Consider the following 21,753-nt stretch of genomic DNA (forward strand, 5'->3'; position numbering starts at 1 on the left):
TCATGGCCTTAGGAATCCATGACTATACCTCTTTTCTCCCTTTCCCATGGCATCTTCCTAGTGTCAGAGATGTTATCTTAGCACTTTCTGGAGTGGCTCCACATAGACATCACAATTATCCTATTCCTTTTCCTGGATTTGTTGTTTCATTGTTTATTCCCTCATAGCCCTTCATTAACTCATGGCCCACAGCCTGAGTGAGCCTCACCTATACAAGTGTTTTGTCTGTGAGGCACATCCCACCTTCTTATGCTTAGGACACCCGTCAGACCTGTAGTTCTGTGCTCCAAGACATTTTTAAGCACTAATATCACCTAGAAAGATGATATAAATGAAGAAAACATTGCACCAAGTGGACTGTGAACAAGACACATGTTTAGAGTGAGGAGATTAACACAGGTGGGCAGAGAGGCCCCTGGTCCAGCCTCATCTGGAACACCTGAGGTGGGTGACACATATCAGGACACTCTATGTGTCCATGAATAGTGGTGAGTACATGTGTCTGGGGGTTACTAGTCAATGTCAGCAGGTAGGCCAAACAACACGGACAGACTGTGAATAATGAAGATGTTCACTCTGTGACTGATGACCCCCATGGAAGTGGGAGTAGTGACATGCCTGGCTAGATTTCAGTTACTCTTGGTTTCATTAATTTACTCTACAAACTATTCTCAAGCTTTGACTATGCAGCAGGGACATTCTGATTGTCAAGTAGTGGGGAGGAAAATGTCTTCCCTGTCTTAATAGATTGAAAATTTTATTTTCTTGATTTGATTAATGTTTTCCTTGTGTTTTTAACCAGTTTGTTAGTGCAGCAACTTATGTGGGTTGAGCTAGGGAACCGAGACTGAATTCCAACTTCTTTAGGTGCTGAAAGAGGAGCCCAAGGCTGGAATGTCTAGAAGGACCACATGTAGACTCCCAGCCCTACACATGTGGACATTCTGGAAAATAATGTTGAGATGGGAGAGGTGGAAAGGGTGAAAAATGGGAAAGGGGAGAGCAAATCATGGAATTTCTGGAATCTTCTCTCATGGATCAGAGTGCTTGGCTGTTTCCCAAACTTGCAGTCTACCTCATCCTCCTTGTGTGGCCACCATGAGGATTTTTGTTTAGTTGACTTCACTCTCATGTGTAGCCTTGGGCTCTCTCTGATCAGCCTGATGCCATTAGGAGAAAGCATCCTTGACAATGTGACAAGTTTATTGATGGACAGGTAACCTCCAATTGAGACCAATCATCAGACAGATGCCACTTGTATCAACCAGAATGAAGATTTAAGGCTAGGCACCAACTCCAGGTGTCACGGGTCACTAGCCTCCTGACTTTTGTGGTTAATGGAGGGTGGAGAGATGCTCTCTCTTGTCCTGGAAGATAAGGCCAGTGTATAAAACCTGAAATAAATATATTCAGTTTTTCAGCACCAGAGAAGCAAGCTGAGGATGAAGGCTACATGTAAGAAGGCAGAAAAATTACATTTGTGAAATTTGTCAACAAGGTAGATACCAAGTGTTCTCACAACAAGAAGGAGAAATAAAAGAAAAGAAAGAGAAGGAGAAGTTCAAGATGTGAGACCATGGCCAAGTTAAATGGCTTGACTATGGGCTCCTGTCATCATGTACACATACACCAAAACCTCAAGTGATTACTTCATTTTGTTTTTAAAAATAAAAGAGCAATAAAAATATTCAACCATGTGATGAATGCTAAATGAAAGATTAAGTTTCATGATTTGCTTCAATAAAAGTTTTCTTGACCAATTCTGCATTTTCCTTGCAAAATGCAGCATGCCACACTAGATGCATCACAGATGAGGATGTAAGCACTCACGTGCAGCTCCTTGCATGCATCACACGCACCAAGCTCCCATGGTTCTTCAGGCTGTCCTCTCTAAGAAGTTGTTGGAAGACATTCCTCAGGAGGACCTTCATTCATGTCATGTCACAGGCTCTGCTGCAACTTTTAGGGCCCTAGAGGGCCCGTATGTCCTGTGGTGTCTCCGTCCCTTCCTCTCTGGGCAGCTGGAAAGCTGCATGCTGCCCACAGGTATAATTTTCATTTGTCATCATACTCCAGTGACACTGAAAACAGAAGCAATAGTAAAACCAAAACATCAGAATAATGAAGCAGACACACAGATACACAGAAGGGGCTGGAGCGTCAATGACCCTGGGCTCCCCAGTTCCATCAGCCAATACATTCCCTGAATGGTTTCAGCCTGACAACATGGATTTATTTCCTCAGTTACTTGAAGCTCCACTCTAATGGATGGGGATGTGGCTATTGGGGGACACTGGGCTAATGTCTCTGTTCCTTAAAATTTCCTCCTCAGTCAGTTCCTTTTCCTTTCCCTCAGTGCATTAAAATATTCCTCTTCCTTTCCTTGTTGGCTTGCTATTTTTCTATATTTCTTCATCTTGTGACACTCTTACCTTCTCTTGCTAGTTATCCCTGACATGTGGATCCATCTCTGTCCTGGGTGATTTTATGGATTTCTAACAAACCACTGGTCAGGAATTGAGGTACCAGTTCTGCTGCTATCTACCTGACTGGCCAAAATTTACACCAGCATTTTTGTAGAGATTAAAGGACAAGCTGCCTACATCTGCTGGCTGCAGTCCTCTTCAAGAGACTATATGTACAACACCTGCTAATGCCATGTCTCCCACCCCCATGCTGAAATACGTTCTTGATGGAGCCCACCTAAAATAGTGTCACAAACTTGGGATTTCACCAGCAACCATGACATGCTCCATACTACTCTGATGTGAGTCCTGCCCTGGGGAGAGATCATTCTGACTGAGGCCCCAGATATGGCCTGGCAGCATTTATCTGGTCTGACTATAGAGCCCTCCCACCAATGCAAGCTTCTCAGGGGACAACACAAAGAATGTGCCCTGCAGTTCAGTGATACTTGGTCTCTGGCAGATGCTTGATCTGACATAACTTAAACCCAAGGGGGCCTGATTGGCTACCGACATGACATGGACAAAATCTGGCCCACAGCAGGCAATGAGAGTCATTGTAGATGAAAGGACTGAAATTAAAGTGGTTTAGCCATGACAGGAGGGCACATTCAACTCTCATATGAGATACCCCTGAAGTGTCAGGGTCTGAAAAAGAGGGCCCACTGAATTATAGGTCACTACAAAACCTCTTATTCATACTTTCAAGAATATGAGATATATCTAACTTCCTAACACACAGAAATAGAGTTAGACAAAATGAGAAGACAGATGAATATGTCTCAAATGAAAGAATAAGACAAATTCACAGCAAGAGACCTAAGTAAAAAGGAGATAACTAATACACCTGACATAGAATTTAAAGTAATGGTCATAAAGATACTTACTATACTTGAGAAAGAGTAGAGGACCTCAGTGAGATCCCCAACAAACAGATAGAAAACATAAAAAAGACCCAATCAGTGATGAAGAACTCAATAATTGAAGTTAAAAATACACTGATGGAATGAGTAGAAAAATAGAGGAAGCAAAAAACACATAAGTGACCCAGAAGACAGGATATGAAAAGCAATAAAGTTGAAATGGAGAGAGAGGGAAAAAAATTCAAAAGGAAAAAGACTTAGGGACCTTAGCAACACCACCAAGGATAAAAATACTTGTATTATAGATCACAGAAGGAGGAGAGAGAGAAAGAGGTAAAGTATTTATTTGAAGAAATAATAGCTGAAGACTTCCCAAATCTGGTAGAGGAAACAGAAATAAAGATTTAGGAGGCACAGAGAGGTCCCCCAAAAATCAACCCCAGAAAGTCTACACCACAATACATATTAACTGAAATGGCAAAAAGTAATGAGAAAGGAGATTTTTAAAAGCAGCAGGAGAAAAGAAGAAAGTTACATGCAAAGGGAAACCCATAAAGGCATCAGCTGATTTTTCAGCAGAAACTTTGGAGGCCAGAAGAAAGTGGCACAATATAGTCAAAGTACTGAAAAGGGGAAAATATGCAGACAAGAATACTCTATGCAGCAAGGCTATCATTCAGAATAGAAGGAAAGATAGAGTTTTCAGACAAACAAATGTGAAAGAAATTCATGACCACTAACCTAGCTCTACAAGATATGTTAAAGGGGGCTCTTAGTGGAAAGGAAAGAAAAGACCAAAGGAAAAGAAGGACAAAATCAGTAACAGTAGAGATATCCCAAAAAATCAGTTAAGGGACTCACGAAATAAAAGAATGCAAAGTATGGCATTGTATTTCAAAAATGTGAATGGGTGGAGGGAAAGGAGTAAAGAAAGTTTCAAACTTAAGTGACCTTAAGTTAATATTGACTGCTATGTACATAAGTTACTATCTACAAACTGAATGATAACCACAAATCAACAATTATAACTGATGTACAAAAAATCAAGAGAAATGAATCCAACTATATCACTAGAGAAAGCCAATATTCCATGGGAGAAGAGAGCAAGAAGTGAAAGGAACAAATACAATCATAAAACAAGGAACAAAATGGCAGTAAGTCCATACATATCAATAATCATATTGAATGTAAATGAACTTAAATGTTCCAATCAAAAGACATAGGGTGATGGAATAGATAAAAAAGCAAAACCCATCTATGTGTGACCTACAAGAGATTCATCTCAGACCTAAAGACACATGGAGATTCAAAGTGAAGGGATAGAGAAGAATTTATCAGGAAAATGGATGTGAAATGAAAGTCAGAGTAGCAATACTTGTATCAGAAAGAGTAGACTTTAAAAGAAAGACTGTACAAGGGGCAAAGGAGGATAGTATATAATAAAAAAGAGAATGATCTAATAAGAAGATATAGCAATTATAAATATTATGCACCCAACATGGGAGGACCCAAATAAATAAAGTAGCTAATAATAAATGTAAGGGAAGTAACTGATGGTAATACAATAATAGTATGGGCATTAACACCCCCACTTACATGGATAAACACACCATCCAAGCAGAAAATCAAGAAGGACTGGCTTTGAATGACATTGGATAAGTTAGATCTAAATGATATACCGGAACATCCCAAAACAATAAAATACACATACTTTTCAAGTGTACAAGGAACATTCTCAGTGATAGTCTCTTTATTAGGCCCCAACACAAGGCTCTACAAACTGAAAAAGATCTAAGTCATACCATGCATCTTTTTGACCACATCAATATGAAACTAGAAACAAACCACAAGCAAAATATGGAAAGAGCACAAATACATGATAGTTAACTAACATGCTACTAAACAATAAATGATCCATGTTGCTACAAAAGTTGGGTATTCGTCCTTTCTGATGGAGGCATAATACTCCATAGTGTATATGGACCACATCTTCCTTATCCATTCATCCGTTGAAGGGCATCTTGGTTCTTTCCACAGTTTGGCGACCGTGGCCATTGCTGCTATAAACATTGGGGTACAGATGGCCCTTCTTTTCACTACATCTGTATCTTTGGGGTAAATACCCAGCAGTGCAATTGCAGGGTCATAGGGAAGATCTATTTTTAATTTCCTGAGGAATCTCCACACTGTTCTCCAAAGTGGCTGCACCAGTTTGCATTCCCACCAACAGTGCAAGAGGGTTCCCCTTTCTCCACATCCTCTCCAACACACGTTGTTTCCTGTCTTGCAAGAAATCAAAGGAAATAAATACATGGACACAAGTGAAAATTAAAACACAATTTTAATTTGTGCTTTATTTTTGGGAATCAGCAAAATCTTTGGCAATCAGCAAAGCTGTTCTAAGAGGGAAGTTTATAGCAATATAGGGGCACTTCAAGAAGCAAGAAGCAAGAAAAATCTCAAATAAACAACCTAACAATACAACTAAAAGAGCTAGAAAAACAAGAACAAATCGGCCCCAAATAATAAGAAAGGAAATAATAAAGATTAGAGCAGAAATAAATACATACATATATATGTACATATATATACACATATATGTATATATGTATATATGTATATATATGAGCAGAAATATATAGAGCAGAAATAAATACATACATATATATACATATATACATATATACATATATATGTATATATATGTATATACATATATACGTACATATATATGTATATATGTGTATATATACATATATATGTATATACATGTACATACATATATGTATACATATATACATATACATGTATATATACATATATACATACATATATACGTATATATACGTATATATGTACATATATACGTATACATACATGTATATATAGAATGTACATACATGTGTATATATACATACATATATACGTATATATATGTATATATACATATATATGTACATATATATACATACATATATATGTACATATATATACATATATATATACATATATATGTATATGTATACATATACATATATATGTATATATATATGTATATATATGTATACATATATATGTATATATATACATATATACATACATATACATACATATATACATACATACACATACATATATACATATACATATATACATACATATACATATATATACATATACATATATACATACATATATACGTATAGGTATACATATATGTACATATATATGTATATATGTACATATGTATACCTATACGTATATATATTATATATGTATGTATATGTATATATGTGTGTATGTATGTATATATGTATGTATATATGTGTGTATGTATGTATGTATGTATGTGTGTATGTGTATGTATATATACACATACTGGGTCACAAATCAGGACTCAACCGATACCAAAAGACTGAGATTATTCCCTGCATATTCTCAGATCACAATGTTTTGAAACAGGAGCTCAGTCACAAGGAAAAGTTCAGAAGGAGCACAAACACCTGGAAGCTAAAGACCACCTTGCTTAAGAATGCTTGGATCAACCAGGAGATCAAAGAAGAACTTAAACAATTCATGGAAACCAATGAGAATAAAGACACTTTGGTCCAAAACCTATGAGATATAGCAAAGGCGGTCCTAAGGGGGAAATACATAGCCATCCAAGCCTCCCTCAAAAAAATTGAAAAATCCAGAATACACCAGCTGTCTTTACACCTTAAAGAACTGGAAAATTAACAACAAATTAAGCCAATTCCACACACAAGAAGGGAAATAATCAAGATTAGAGCAGAGATCAGTGAGATAGAAACTAGAGATACAGTAGAATACATCAACAAAACTAGAAGCTAGTTTTTTGAAAGAATCAATAAGATTGATAAACCATTGGCCAAACTAATCCAAAAGAAAAGAGAGAAGGCCCAAATTAGTAAAATTATGAATGAAAAGGGAGAGATCACGACCAACACCAAGGAAATAGAAACAATCATCAGAAATTATTGTCAACAGTTATATGCCAATAAATTAAGCAATCTAGATGAAATGGATGCATTCCTGGAAATCTATAAACTTCCAAAACTGAATCAGGAAGAAATCGACAACCTGAATAGACCAATATCTAGTAACCAGATTGAAGCAGTGATTGAAAGCCTTCCAAATAGCAAGAGTCCAGGACCTGACAGATTCCCTGGGGAATTCTACCAAACTTTCAAAGAAGAAGTAATACCTATTCTCCTGAAGCTGTCTCAAAAAATAAAAACAGAAGGAAAACTTCCAGACTCTTTTTATGAAGCCAGCATTACTCTGATCCCCAAACCAGGCAAAGACCCCACCAAAAAGGAGAATTTCAGACCAATATCCCTGATGAATATGGATGCTAATATTCTCAACAAGATCCTAGCTAATAGGATTCAACAGTACATTAAAAAGATTATCCACCATGACCAAGTGGGAATTAGCCATGGGTTTCAGTGTGATAGAACAAGTCAAAAGAGAGGAGAGAAGAACCACATGGTCTTCTCAATTGATGCAGAAAAAGCATTTGACAAGATACAGCATCTGTTCCTGATTAAAATGCTTCAAAGTATAGGGATAGAGGAACATTCCTCAACTTCATAAAATCTATCTATGAAAAATCCACAGCAAATATCATCCTCAATGGGGAAAAGCTGACAGCCTTCCCTTTGAGATCAGGAACATGCAAAGGATGCCCACTCTCACCACTCTTTTTCAACATTGTACTAGAAGTCCTCGCAAGAGCAATCAGACAACAAATAGAAATAAAAGGTATTCAAGTTGGCAATGAAGAAGTCAAACTCTCTCTCTTCGCAGATGACATGATTCTTCATATGGAAAACCCAAAAGACTCCACCCCCAAACTACTAGAACTCATACAGCAATTCAGTAATGGGCAGGATACAAAGTCAATGTACAGAAATCAGTTGTTTTCTTATACACTAACAATGAAAATACAGAAAGGGAAATTAGAGAATCGATTCCATTTACTATAGCACCAAGAACCAAAAGATACCTGGGAATAAACCTAACCAAAGAGGTAAAGGATCTATACTCAAGGAACTACAGAACACTCATGAAGGAAATTGAAGAAGACACAAAAAGATGGAAGACAATTCCATGCTCATGGATCGGAAGAATAAACAGCCTTTTGTTTAAATCTAATTTATCTGATATAGAGATTGCCACCCCAGCTTTCTTTTGATGTCCATGAGCACGATAAATTGTTTTCCACTCCCTCACTTTAGTAATTTTTTTAAATTTTTAAAATTTATTTTCAGTGTAACAGTATTCATTGTTTTTGCACAACACCCAGTGCTCCATGCAATCTGTGCCCTCCCTAATACCTACCACCTGGTTTCCCCAACCTCCCACCCACCGCCCCTTCAAAACCCTCAGGGTGTTTTTCAGAGTCCATAGTCTCTCATTAAATCTGGAGGTGTCTGTGTCTAAAATGAGTCTCTTGCAGACAGCATATTGATAGGTCTTGCTTTTTTTTTTTTTTTTTTAAATCTAATCTGACACCCTGTGTCTTTTGATTGGGGCATTCAATTCATTTACTTTCAGAGTAATTACTGAAAGACATGAATTTAGTGCTATTACATTACTGTATAGTCACTGTGTTTATATATAATCTCTGTTCCTTTCTGATCTATACTACTTTGGGGTTCTCTTTTACTTAAATGATCCCTTTTAGTATTTCTTGCGGGGCTTATTTAGTGATCACATATCCTTTTAGTTTCTCTTTGTCCTGGAAGCTTTTTATCTCTCCTATTTTGAATGACATCTTAGCTGGATAAAGTATTCTTGGCTGTATGTTCTTCTCATTTAGCACCTTGAATATATGATGCCAGTCCTTTCTGGCCTGACTGGTCTCTGTGGATAGACTGCTGCAAGTCTAATGTTTTTACCCTTTATGTTATGGACCTCTTGTCCCAAGCTGCTTTCAGGATATTCTCTTTGTCTCTGAGATTTGCAAGTTCCACTATTATATGTTAGGGTGTTGACCTATTTTTATTGATTCTGAAGGGGGTTCTCTGTGCTTCCTGGACTGGAATGTCTGTTTCCTTCCTCAGATTAGGTAAATTCTCCACTATAATTTGCTCTAATATGTCTTCTTCCCATCTTTCTCTGTTCTTTTCTTCTGGGATCCCAACTATTCTGATATTATTTCATTTTATGTTATCACTTACCTCTCGAATTCTCCCCTCATGATCCAGTAGTTGTTTATCTCTCTTTTTCTCAGTTTTTTTTATTCTTCATATTTTTTTGAAAGATTTTACTTATTTATTTGACAGAGAGAGATCACAAGTAGGCAGAGAGGCAGACAGAGAGAGAGAGAGAGAGGCAGAATCAGGCTCCCTGCTGAGCAGAGAGCCCAATGCAGGACTCAATCCCAGGACCCCGAGATCATGACCTGAGCTGAAGGCAGAGGCTTGATGCACTGAGCTACCCAGGTGCCCCCATTCTCCATAATTTTAATCACTCTTCTGCTTCATTTATCCTAGCAGTTAGAGCCTCCATTTTTTTTTAAAGGAGAGAATGTTTTTTTTCTTTTTTTTAAAGATTTATTTATTTATTTATTCATTTATTTGACAGAGAGATAGAGAACACAAGCAGGAAGAGTGGCAGACAGAGGGAGAGGGAGAAGCAAGCTCTCCGCTGAAGCCCAATGTGGGGCTTGATCCCAGGACCCTGGGATCATAACCTGAGCCAAAGGCAGATGCTTCAGTGACTAAACCACCCAGACACGCTTAGAGCCTCCATTTCTTATTACATCTCGTTGATAGCCTTTTTGATTTTGACCTGATTATATTTAATTCTTTTATTTATCCAGAAGGGATTCTTTAGTGTCTTCTATGCTTTTTTCAAGCCCAGTTACTATCTTTATAATTTCCTGCAGTAAGTACTGCCTCTTATTCTCTTTTTTGAGGAGACTTTTTCTTTCTAGTGATTTTGTGCAGAGAAGAATAGATGAATGTAGAACAAAATACTAAAATGGCAACAATGATCCCAGAGAAATAGACACTAAACAAATCACAAGGGACACAAAACCAGAAAAAGAGAGACTGAGAGAGAGAAAGAGAGAGTAATATAATCATACAGGTGGACAAAACAGAGCAATACACTATATCCTGAGTATATTTTGGTTGGTTTGTTAGAGGTAACTACATCTCAAAATTGTAAAGAAAGAAAAATTTATATATATACAAAAATAAAATTAAATACATCAAAGTGCTAGAATGTAACTGTAAAGATGAAAATTAAAATAGGCTTTAACAAAACAAAACCATACCAAAAATAGAGAGAATATGATCATACAGATGAAGAGGACACATTCATAGACTAGATTCTGGGTTTATTTTAGTCTGTTTGTTAGAAGAAAGTACATCCCAAAATTGTAAAGAAAGAAAAACCTATATACATACAAAAATAAAATTACATACAGTGAAAGCACAGAATATAACTGTAAAAATGAAAATTAAAAAAAGATGTAAAAAAAAAAAGAAAAATTATTTCTCTTTATACATAAAATTCTAGCTCATAAATACTTTTATGTAAAAAAATCAAACATAATAAGTTGAATCCTTGGACAGACTAAACTCTTAATAATTTTAGTTTTGAAAATGTATGCATCTTATCTGTATTAACCTTGTTTTGATTAGTATAGTGTATAAGGTATATATTTTATTTTTAAATAAAATTTGTGTTTGTCTTAAGAAGAAAAAAAAAAAAGAGTTGATTAAGTAAGAAATTCATAGAAAAAAGAATAAGAAAAAAATTAAAATTGAAAGACTAAAGAATCATGGGGAAAAACATGAATTCTATATCCTATTTCCCCCTATTGTTGGAGTTTTTCAGTTCTATGTGATCCCTGAATTTTGTCTTAGCATGTGTTCTTGCTGATCTTCTGGGGGAGGGGTGTGTTGTGCTGATTCTCAGTTGTTTTTGTCCTGGGCATAATTGCACCGCTCTCACCAGCAGGCCCCACTAAGTAATCTGCTCTGGATTGCTCTATGTGGCTGTTGTTCCCTGAAGGCTTTCCATGCTGCTTTAGAGGATGAGAATTAAAAAGGTGGCCTCTCAGTCTCCAGTCCTGGAGCTGAGAGCTTGGGGCCCCACTCCTCAGCGCACCCTCAGGGAAAATCAGTCAAACACTCTCTTGTCTCCCTGATCTCTCTCTGCACTCTGTGCTCATCCAGCCTGTGACTGAGTAGTTCTAACTCAAGTATAAAACCCCATTTGGAGTCTCCATAGGCTGCAGGCTCCTATGGCTCACACCTGCACTGTTCCCTTGGTTCTGCTGCTTGCTGGGCCCCTGCTCAGAAAGTGGTCACTAGACTGTGTGGTAGTTTATGGTATATGGCAACCCTAAGCGGAGAGCCCACTCTTAGGCTCACTGGTTGTAGCTGGCTTCTGTGCTCCGATGCCTGGTAACTGTGCTGCACTCTGGCACCCTGGTCTTCCTGGGACTTCAAGGATCCTGAGACCACACTGCCCCACCTAGGATTCTGTCCCACTTGCCACCTGAACATCTTTCATGCAGGGATGTCCCTCACTGGAGCAGACTTCTAAAAGTTCTGATTTTGTGCTCTGCTGCTGTGTCACTTTCCAGTAGCTGGCTTATAGAGACTCCTTCCCCCTGTGGTTTATCTTCCCATAGATCACTTTGGATTCACTTCTCTGCACCTCCTACCTTGCAGAAAGTGGTCATTTTTCTATTTGCAGAGTTGCAGGTATTGTTTTTTTAGATCTCTGGTTGAGTTCTGAAGTGTTCAGAATGACTTGATAGCTATCTAGGTGAATTCCTGGGACCAGATGAAACTAAGTTCCCCTACTCCTCTGGCGCCTTGGGGACTCCCTCTCCCTTGCAATTCTATACAGTAATAATGAAGCAAAAGAAAGAGAAGTTAAGCAAATTATCCCATTTATAATTGCACCAAAAAGAATAAAATACGTAGGAATATACTTAACCGATGAGGTGAAAGACGTTTATGTACAATTAAAACTATAAAGTACTGATGACAAAAATTGAAGGTGACACAAAAAAATGGAAAGATATTCCATGCTCATGGCTTAGAAGAGCAAATATTGTTAATATGTCCATCCCATCCAAAGCAATCTGGAGATTTAATGTAACATCTATCAAAATACTGAAAGTATTTTTCATAAAATGAGAGCAAGCAAGCCTAAAATTTCTATGGAACCACAAAAGATTCTGAATGACCAAAGCAATCTTGAAAAAGAAAAACAAAGCTGGGGATAGATTTCAAGTTATCCCTCACAGATCTAGTAATCAAAGTACAGCACTGGCATAAAAACAGACATATATACCAATGGAACGTAGTAGAAAGCACAGAGATAAAAACGCTACCTTATGGGCATTCAATCTTTGACAAAGAAGGCAAGATTATGCAACGAGAAGGACAGTGTCTTCAACAAATTGTGTTGGGAATATTGGACAGCTATAAAGTTAAAGAATGAAACTGGACCACTTTCTTACACAAAAGAGACTCAAAGTGGATTAAGAACCTAAATATGAGACTTGAAATCATAAAAATCCTAGATGAGAGCACAGGCAGTAAGGTCTCTGACATTGGCCTCAGCAACATTTTTCTAGCCATGTCTCCCGAGGCAAGGGAAACAAAAACAAACGTAGACTGTTGGGACGACCTCAAAATAAAAGCTTGTGCACAGGAAGGGAAGCAATCCGCAAGACTGAAAGACAATCGACTTAATATGAGTAGGTATTTGCCAATGACATCCAATAAAGGGGTAGTATCCAATATATAAAGAACTTGTAAAAAAGCAAAAGAGAAACTTGTGCAACTCCACAATTAAAGAACAAAAAAAAAAAATCAATGAAACAGTAGGCAGAAGACATAACTAGACATTTCTCTCAGGAAGTCATCCAGATGTCCAATACACTGTTGAAAAGATGCTTAACTTCTCTCATCATCAGGGAAATGCAAATGAGAACCACAGAGATATCACCCCACAGCTGTCATATTTGCTAAACTTAAAAAACACACAAGAATAAGTGGTGGGGAGGATGTGGGGAAAAAGAAACTGAAGCCCTCTTGGGGGGAATGCAAACTGGGGCAGCCACTGTGGTAAACAGTTTGGAGGTTCCTCAAAACATTAAAAACAGGAATACCACCTGACCCAGTAACGGTACTACTGGATATTTACCCAAAGAATGTGAAAACACTAAACTGAAAAAAAAAAAAAAAACATCCAAATGGTTCCTGCGGCATTACTTACAATAGCCAAATGAGAGATGCTGCACAAGCATCCACAGACAGATGAATAAAGAAAAAAGTATGTGGCATATACACACAGCAGAATATTACTCAGCCATAAAAATGCCTGAAATGTTGCCATTTGAAACAATATGGATGGAGCTAGGGAATATGATGGGAAGTGAGCTAAGTCAGTTAAAAAAAAAAAGGCAAATACCACATGGTCTCACTTAATCTGTAGGATATAAGAAACAAAAGAAAGGAACAAAGGAAAAAGTGACAAAGGGAAAAACAGATTCATCTATAGAGAACACACTGCTGGCTCCCAGAGGGGAGGTGGGTGGGGAGATAGGGAAGATAGGTGAAGGAATTAGCATTGCCCTCACACTGATGAGGACATCACACTGATGAGGACATCACACTGATGAGGACTGAGTACTATATGGAATCTCTGAATCACTATATTGTACATCACTAACTAATTTAACCCTGAATTAACTGGAATTTAAAAAAGAACCAACTAAACAAAAAAGTAACTCAGCACACTCAAAGTTATAGTTCTCAGTTTACGTGTGTGTGTGTTTCCTTCCAAGTAGACTGAAAGCCCCTTGAATAAAGTGATTGCACTGTGCACACCATATTTTCATGAGGGTGGCGCAGTGCTTGGATCCATGCAGGTGCTAAATGTTTGGTGAGTGAATATATATTAATGCAAACCAGATTGAGGGGGTATTATTCTTCAGATGTTTCAACGTCCTGTGATCCCCGTGATGGCTACTTGTTTTTTTTTTATTTTTTTCCAAATTTTATTTTATTTCATTTCTTTCCAGTGTTCCAAAATTCATTGTTTATGCACACTTGTTCTTTTAAGAGTAAAGGTAGACTGGTGGTTGCTGATACTGTTACACAGGCAATCATGGGGGAATCTGGAAAAGCAAATAGAGCAAAGGTTAAAAAGAAACCCATGGGTCCAAAATGGCACCTTGTGCCAGGTCAAGTACCCAAACCTTGCTTAATCCCTAACCAAACTGCAGATGCAACCACCCCCAGACATACAAGTCTTCAACCATCAGTGAGGAAGTCTCTGGTCATTAGTGGTGAGGTATTCTGTCATATGAGCCTTCTCCATCCCCCAAGGAAGGGAGGTCATCTGCATGGTAGGACCCCCTGCTTTCCAAATTGAGGGAAGGTGACCTTCCCTGAAACACTCCTTTCTCTTCTTTTGCCAAATTCCTTCCTATACAAACCTCCCATTTGTACCACTCCTCAAACTTCCCTCTACCTTCCAGATAGGGTGCTGCCTAGTTCTTGAATCACTTAATAAAAGCAACTACATATTCAAATTTACCTGGATGATTTTGTTTTTTAACACAAGCAGTGAGAATGAGCTGGGGTGGGAATGAGATGGGGAAGGAAATACATGTGGGGTTTCAGAAAAGCAGAAGGACAGAGTGACAGCAGGGTCCAGGGCTGGGTGCTGGGGAGTCATATGTTTTTATGGGTTATTGTCTAGATGAGAGGAAAGTCAGGGGAGAGGTGTAGTCACTTTTCCATGTCACACAGGACTGGTTCTGCAGCAACTGAATTAGGGGATGGGCAACAGGATGGAAGCTGGTGACAGGGAGAAGCTGGAAGCCAGAGAGGAGGGTCAGCCCAGGAGGGGAAGTGAGAGTCTGAGTAGGTGTCCAGGGTTGAGGGAGGAGCACATTAGCATTGTTGCAGAGACTCAGGGAAGGCTGGTATATGGAGAAGGAAGTCAGAACAGTAGTGCTGTGTGTGGGGTAGGTTTGTTAGAACAACTGTCAAAGACCGATTTTGTAAGAGACAGAAAGAACATCTGCAAGTACAATGCTGTTTCTGCAGCTTGTGTTGCTGGTGGTTCTCCTCCCAGGTGGTGATAGTGAAGATGGTGAGAACTCTGACGTTATTCAGTGGGTGCACGTGTGTGTTTCTGTCAGCCTTTCTGTGTGTGTGTGTGCTTGTGTGAGTGTATGTATGTGTTTTATAATGTGTATGTGTGTACATGTGTCTGCGTATGTATGTGTTTCTATGTTTGTATACTTGTGTGTAAATGTATCTGTGTCAGTTCTTTGTATAAGTGTTTTTGTGTTTATGAGCATCTCGGCACCTGTGGTGTGTGTGTGTGTGTGTGTGTGTGTGCATTTCTCTTTGAGTGTGTGCACTTGTGTAGTCAGTTCTCCGACATATATTTGGGGAGTGAGAGTGTCAGTCTGATTCCTTCCTGAACATCCTGACCCCAGGGCCCTGTGCTCTTCTGAAGGATAGGTACCGAACTCTGGGGTATGGGCAGCACATGTCTCTGGAGACAACTATGTCTCCCCTGTTCTCTAGATTTTGGCTCCCCATTCTTCCATCTTCTTCACCATTCAGTCTCCTTTACAATGCCATCTTATTCCAGTCTATCTGTTCTTTCCCACAGACTTCCAGGAGCCGATCTGTATCCGAATCATCCTGACCACATCCTTTTACAACCATTCCTGGATGCAAAGTCAAGGCTCAGCTTGGCTGGATGAGTTACAGACTCATGCCTGGAACAACAAGACTGGAGCTTTCATTTTCCTTCAGAGTTGGCCCAAGGGCAAATTTTGCAACAAGGAGCTGATGGAAGTAGATGAATTATTCTTGTCATACTACACTGGATTTCCTCTAAAATTTCATGACCATGGCAGCCAATGGCAGCTTGAGTGTGAGTTCAGTTCCCTCAGAGATGTGATGGAGGTAACTGGTGTGTGTGTGTGTGTGTGTGTGTGTTTCTTTGAGTTCTTTCCTCTAGGAAAGATCCTCTACCATCCTCTGAAACTCACATCTCCCCATCATAAATCTGAAGCACACTCATCTAAGCAGGGGTAGAAGCCAGACCCCAATTCTTGTTAAGCTTCACAACTTTTGCTATTTCTTACTCCTTCTCATTGACCACAGGCTGTGCTCTCCTGTCTCCCACTAGTGTCTCCTGTGACCACCCCCTTCTCTGGTTTCCAACTGGGCACCCTCTGCTCCCTCATTCTGTGACTGACAATTGCACTGTGCTTTTGTCCCCCTTCAATCCTAGCAGCAAAATCTGACTACGCTTTCCCTGAGCCCCACTGCACTCCCTTGGCCCTAGACTGTTTTTATCCTCAGGTTCCCCACTGAGCTCTTCCTTATTCTCTCCCCACACCCTTCCAGTCTCTCCTCCAACATTCGTTCCTTCCTCAATAATTCACCTCTTCCTCTCCCTCTATCCACCACCACTTCCCCTTTTTGTGAGCCCCCCCCCCCCATCAAACCACACTTTGTTGCATTCCTTCCATTCCCCTGAGATTTTCCCTTTTGCTTCCTCCATTCCTGGTTTCCACTCATCTCAGTTCATCTCTTTCCCTCTGTACGACAACTCAGAGTCTTTCTTCCCCAGATCCCTTTCAGGTACAGCTGATAATAGGTTGTGAACTGCACTTTGGAGAAGCATCAGTAGGCTTCATGAGGATTGCTTATCAAGGATCAGAACTTGTGAGTTTCCGGAACATGACATGGTGGCCATCTCCAACAGGAGGAAGTAGGGCTCCACAGGTCTGCAGACTACTCAATCAGGACCATGAAGACAATGAATTAATGCATACATTCACCATAGACTACTGTCCTCTTTACCTCTCAAGTCTTCTTGATGCAGGGAAGGCAGATCTCCAACGAAAAGGTCAGTCCCGCTCCATCCCTCTCTCCAAGTATTCTGCATTCTGCGCTCATAAATTTGCACCATACACTCATTTTCAGGGTAAGGAGTCAAGGAGAGAGGATGATGGTGACAGAATTCTACAGGTGGGAGAAATGTGTCTAAAGGGATGTGAAATCTACCCATTCAGTCTGTGAATTCCTGTTCTGTCTCTACAGTGAGGCCAGAGGCCTGGCTGTCCACTGGCCCCAGTCCCAGTCCTGGTCATCTCCTGCTGGTGTGCCACGTCTCTGGCTTCTACCCAAAGCCTGTGTGGGTGATGTGGATGCGGGGTGAGCAGGAGCAACAGAGGACTCAGCGAGGTGATGTTCTGCCCCATGCAGATGGGACGTGGTATCTTCGGGTGTCCTTGGATGTGAAAGCCACGGAGGCAGTTGGCCTGTCATGCCGGGTGAGACACAGCAGTCTGGGAGGCCAGGACATGGTCCTCTACTGGGGTAAGAAAGAACTTGGGTCTGGCTGGGAAAGGGTATAGGTGTTCCTCCAGCACAGCAAGAAAGCCACTTGAAAAATTCAGGAATCTAGGGACCCCAGAACAAAAAGGACACAAAACCAGTAACCCATAAAATAGAAAAGGTGAGGATGAGGGTCCTGAGGATGTGGGAGGATGCATCTGGTTGGGTGAAAGACCGTCCCTGAGGAGGGATGGGAGAAGAGAGAGGAAGAAGGGCAGTTGGTGAGGCAGAGGATGACATGAGAAAAGAGGAAGAGGGAGGTGCAGGTCAACATGGGATGGATGGGAAATGGTATCTTCTGTGGACCAAACCCACAGAGCAGCCACACACCATAGCCTTGGACTTCCTGGTGGTGATGGTGCCCCTGGTGCTTCTGGCAGGTCTGACGTTGTGGCTCTGGAAGCGCTGGTAAGTCTCTGGATCCACCTTCCTGCTCTTTCCCAGGTGTCTCCCCACCTTTCAGTCTGTCCTCATCCCTCCTGCTCCCAGTGTCCTTCCCCCCTGCAGTCTTCACCTCCTCCTGCTGCAGAATGCCTCTTCCTCTGTTCCTCTCAGGAAAACACACTGGAGACTTCAGTGCACTGGCTTCCCTTCTGAGCGAGATCCCAGCAGTCCAGGCTCTGGTATTTACCTAAACCCAACTCATCAGTGATACCCTTGCAACTCTCTGTGTGCAACTTTGTCTTTCATTTCTATTTAATGATCAGTGTTTAAGTTCAGTGTAATTTAGCAGGGTTTGTTGTTCTGACTTGGTTCTAAAGTCAAAATTTGACTCAGTGCAAAATGAAGTCTCAGCACTTTCATTGGTCACAGGCATCAGATGTCACTTCTTCCAGTGAGCCCTTTCTGAATCAGTAGTGGAAGCAGTTTCAGCCTGGTGAGAATTTCCACCACTTAAGCCTGCACTTTGGCTAATCTATTCCTGACCCCCAGCCCTTGTTGACTCCATTAGGTCCCTTTTGCCTTTTAAGTCTTTAGATTCTTTACAGCAAAGACCATGTCTTTTTAATATTTGTATCCTTGATGGGGAGTGTCACCTCATGGAATACGTCCCTAATGAAAATATGTGTTGAATGTATGCTAAATTCATTCTTTTTTTCTTTCTATCTTGCTGACATGTTTACAGTAGTTGAGATGTTTGATGCTTTTCTTGTTAAATGTCTTGTCACCTGGCTGAGGGAGTTCACACTTTCCCTGTTCCTGTTGACATCTCCAGTCCCCTCAGTAGAAACAAGTTTCCTGTGTAGATTTCTATTATTTAACTACAGCCACCTATTGGACTGGACCTGTTGCTCCAAGTGTTCTGAATTGAAAGGGGAAGGCAGAATGCTCGTGCTTTGTGGGGCTCAGGGACAGCAGCAGGGTTGTCAACTTGTGGTTTGCTAGAAACATGGGGTCTTGGACTCAGCAGAGACCCACTGAAAGCAATTTGCATTTTAGTGAAATTAGCAGGGGATTCACAGGTGTATAAAATGTGATGCTTGAAAGGTAGCAGTGCACGTTTGTCGCTGAAGCAAAAAGAGATGCTCCAGGGAGGAGAACAAGAGTGTCGTGGTCAGGAAGGAATGGGGATCCAGCAAGGAGCATGCATGCAGCGCATCATGGCATTCATGGCTCCTGTGTTACAGTGCTGAGGACGCGAAGTCAGTAGCAGTGAGCCATTGCTCCTACGGGAAATGTGGGGTTGTATTTCTGGGAGCCTCTGCTCATAACGTTTGTCAACTGATGACTATCCAGACTGGTTTTATGCGTGCCCGTTTAAAGACATCTTTTCTAATATACGTTTGTATTTGAAAATAATTTATTGTATAGTTTATTTCCCTATACTGAAACACCAGCTCGGATGTGTGTAACATTTCTCAACTTGGGTATTGTGATCGCCAGGGTCTCTGGCTTCCCGCCCTCCAGCAGTGGTGCTCACAATGGTTTTCTGAACAAACAAGAAATGGTCATCTTCTCATGAATTCATGAATATAGCTACTTTCGCCCTTTTTCATTGCACCATCATTGTGTGCTAGATGTCACTTTAGCAATTTCTGGAGTGGCTCCACATAGATATCAGGAATGTCCTATTCCTTTTCCTGGATTTCCGGCATCATTGACTCATGACCAGTGAACACAGGGCCCACAGCTTTGCATCAAGAGTCTGAGCAAGCCTCACCTACACACGTATTTTGTCATGAGGAACATCCCACCTTCTTGTGCTTACAATACCAGTCAGTCCTGCAGAATACCTGTCAGTCTGGGCTTCAGGGCCTTTTTAAACTCTGAAATCACCAAGTGGGAGCACGTAATTCAGGAAATGCGGCACCAAATGGGCTGTGAATAGGACACATATTTACAGTGTGGGAATTAACACTATAAGGTAGAGGGGCACCTGGTCCAGCCTCAGCTGAGATTACCTGAGGTGCGTGATTCTTGTCAGCTACTCTACACGTGTCCATGAATAGTGGCAGGTGCCTGTGTCTGGGCATTACAAATCAATGTCAGCAGGTAGGCCAATCTGCACAGACAGACTCCATGAATAATGAAGATGGACCCTCTGTACCTGATGACCCCCATGGAAGTGTGAGTGGAGACATCCATAGCTAGACTTCAGTTACTCTTGGTTTCATTAATTAACACAACAAACTATTCTCAAGCTCTGTCATGCAGCTGGGACATTCTGAGTGTAAAGCAGTGGGGAAGACAAGGTCTTCCCTGTCTTCATAGCTTGAAAATTTTGCTTTCCTGATTTGATTGTGGTTTTCATTGTTGTTTGTAACCAGTTTGTTATTGCCACTATTTATGTGGGATGAACTAGGTGATAGGGACTTCGTTCTAATAAGTGCAGGTGCTGAGAGAGGAGCCTAGGGCAGTGGAGCATCGGAGGGAGCATGTGCAGGCTCCTGGCCCTTCATATGTGGATATTTCCAGAAAATAATGTTGACATAGGAGAGGTGGGAAAGGTGAAAATATGGGAAGGGAGAGAGCAAATCATTGGATTTCCGGACTCTTCTCATGGATCAGACGGATTGGCTCTTTCTCTAACTTGCAGTCCATCTCATCTCCTTTCTGTGGCCACCATGTGGATTTTGGATGGTTGACTGCACACTCATGTGTATGCTGGGCCAGCCTGAGGCCATTAGTAGAAATCATCCTTGAAAATGTGACAGGCTATAGGAAGGACAGGTAACGTGCAGTTCAGGGCTGTCATCAGATAGATGCCACTTGTATCACCCAGAGTGATGGTTCAGGCCAGGCACCTGCTCCAAGTGGTACAGGTCAGTGGGGTCAGATTCTGATGCTTAGTGAAGGAAAAAGAGGTATTCTCTCTTGTTCTGGATAATAAGATCAGGGTATAAAGCCTGAAATAAATGCAATCATTTTTTTCATCACCAGAGATGAAAGCCTGAAGATGAATCCTGCTTGCAAGAAGGCAGAGAAGTTAAAATAAGTGAAATTTGCCAAGAGGTGGGAATCCCAAGTGTTCTCACCAAAAGAAAGCAAAATAAAAGAGAGAAGAAGACATTCTAGATGAGAGGCCATGGCAGTGTTAATTGACTTGGCTGTAAGCATGATGTCACTATGTACACATACACGAAAACCTCTAGTGATTATTTTATGTTTTTAAAAGAAAATAACAATAAAAATATACAAACACATGACTAATACTACATTAAAGAATAATTTTCACGATTTGCCTCAATGCAAGTTTTCCTGACCAATTCAGCATTTTCTTTACAAATGTGCATGCTTCGGTAGAGACTCCACGGGTAAAGATGTGAGCATTCATGTGCAGCTCCATGCACACTCCAGTGCACCAGGCTCCTGTGGGTCTTCGGGACTTCCTCTCTGAGAAGTTGTCAGAAGGCTTTCACAAGAAGGACCTTTGTTCATGTCACATCACAGGACCTGCTCTACCTATCAGAGCCCATGAGGGCCCACACGGCCCTGATGTCTCCCAGCCTTCCTCCCTAGGCAGCTGGAAATCTTCATGCTGTCCAT

At 40.5% G+C, this 21,753-nt stretch overlaps 1 protein-coding gene across 2 annotated transcripts; it reads left to right on the forward strand.

The window, feature by feature from the left end:
• The first annotated feature begins 15,342 nt into the window (after positions 1-15,342).
• LOC308356348 (T-cell surface glycoprotein CD1a-like) lies at positions 15,343-21,452 on the forward strand. Of its 2 annotated transcripts, XM_080825258.1 has the most exons (7): positions 15,386-15,493; positions 16,025-16,291; positions 16,997-17,275; positions 17,470-17,748; positions 18,084-18,174; positions 18,322-18,389; positions 21,148-21,452. In XM_080825258.1, exons 1-7 carry the CDS (start codon positions 15,433-15,435, stop codon positions 21,159-21,161), a joined length of 1,059 nt encoding a protein of 352 aa, XP_080681384.1. In that variant the 5' UTR covers positions 15,386-15,432; the 3' UTR covers positions 21,162-21,452. The 2 variants fall into 2 exon arrangements, with proteins under 2 accessions (XP_080681385.1, XP_080681384.1); XM_080825259.1 differs by lacking the exon at positions 18,322-18,389 and having other exon boundaries at positions 15,343-15,493.
• The last annotated feature ends 301 nt before the right edge of the window (positions 21,453-21,753 follow it).

Source organism: Martes martes (assembly GCF_963455335.1).
Source record: "Martes martes genome assembly, chromosome: 15".
Lineage (NCBI taxonomy): Eukaryota > Metazoa > Chordata > Mammalia > Carnivora > Mustelidae > Martes > Martes martes.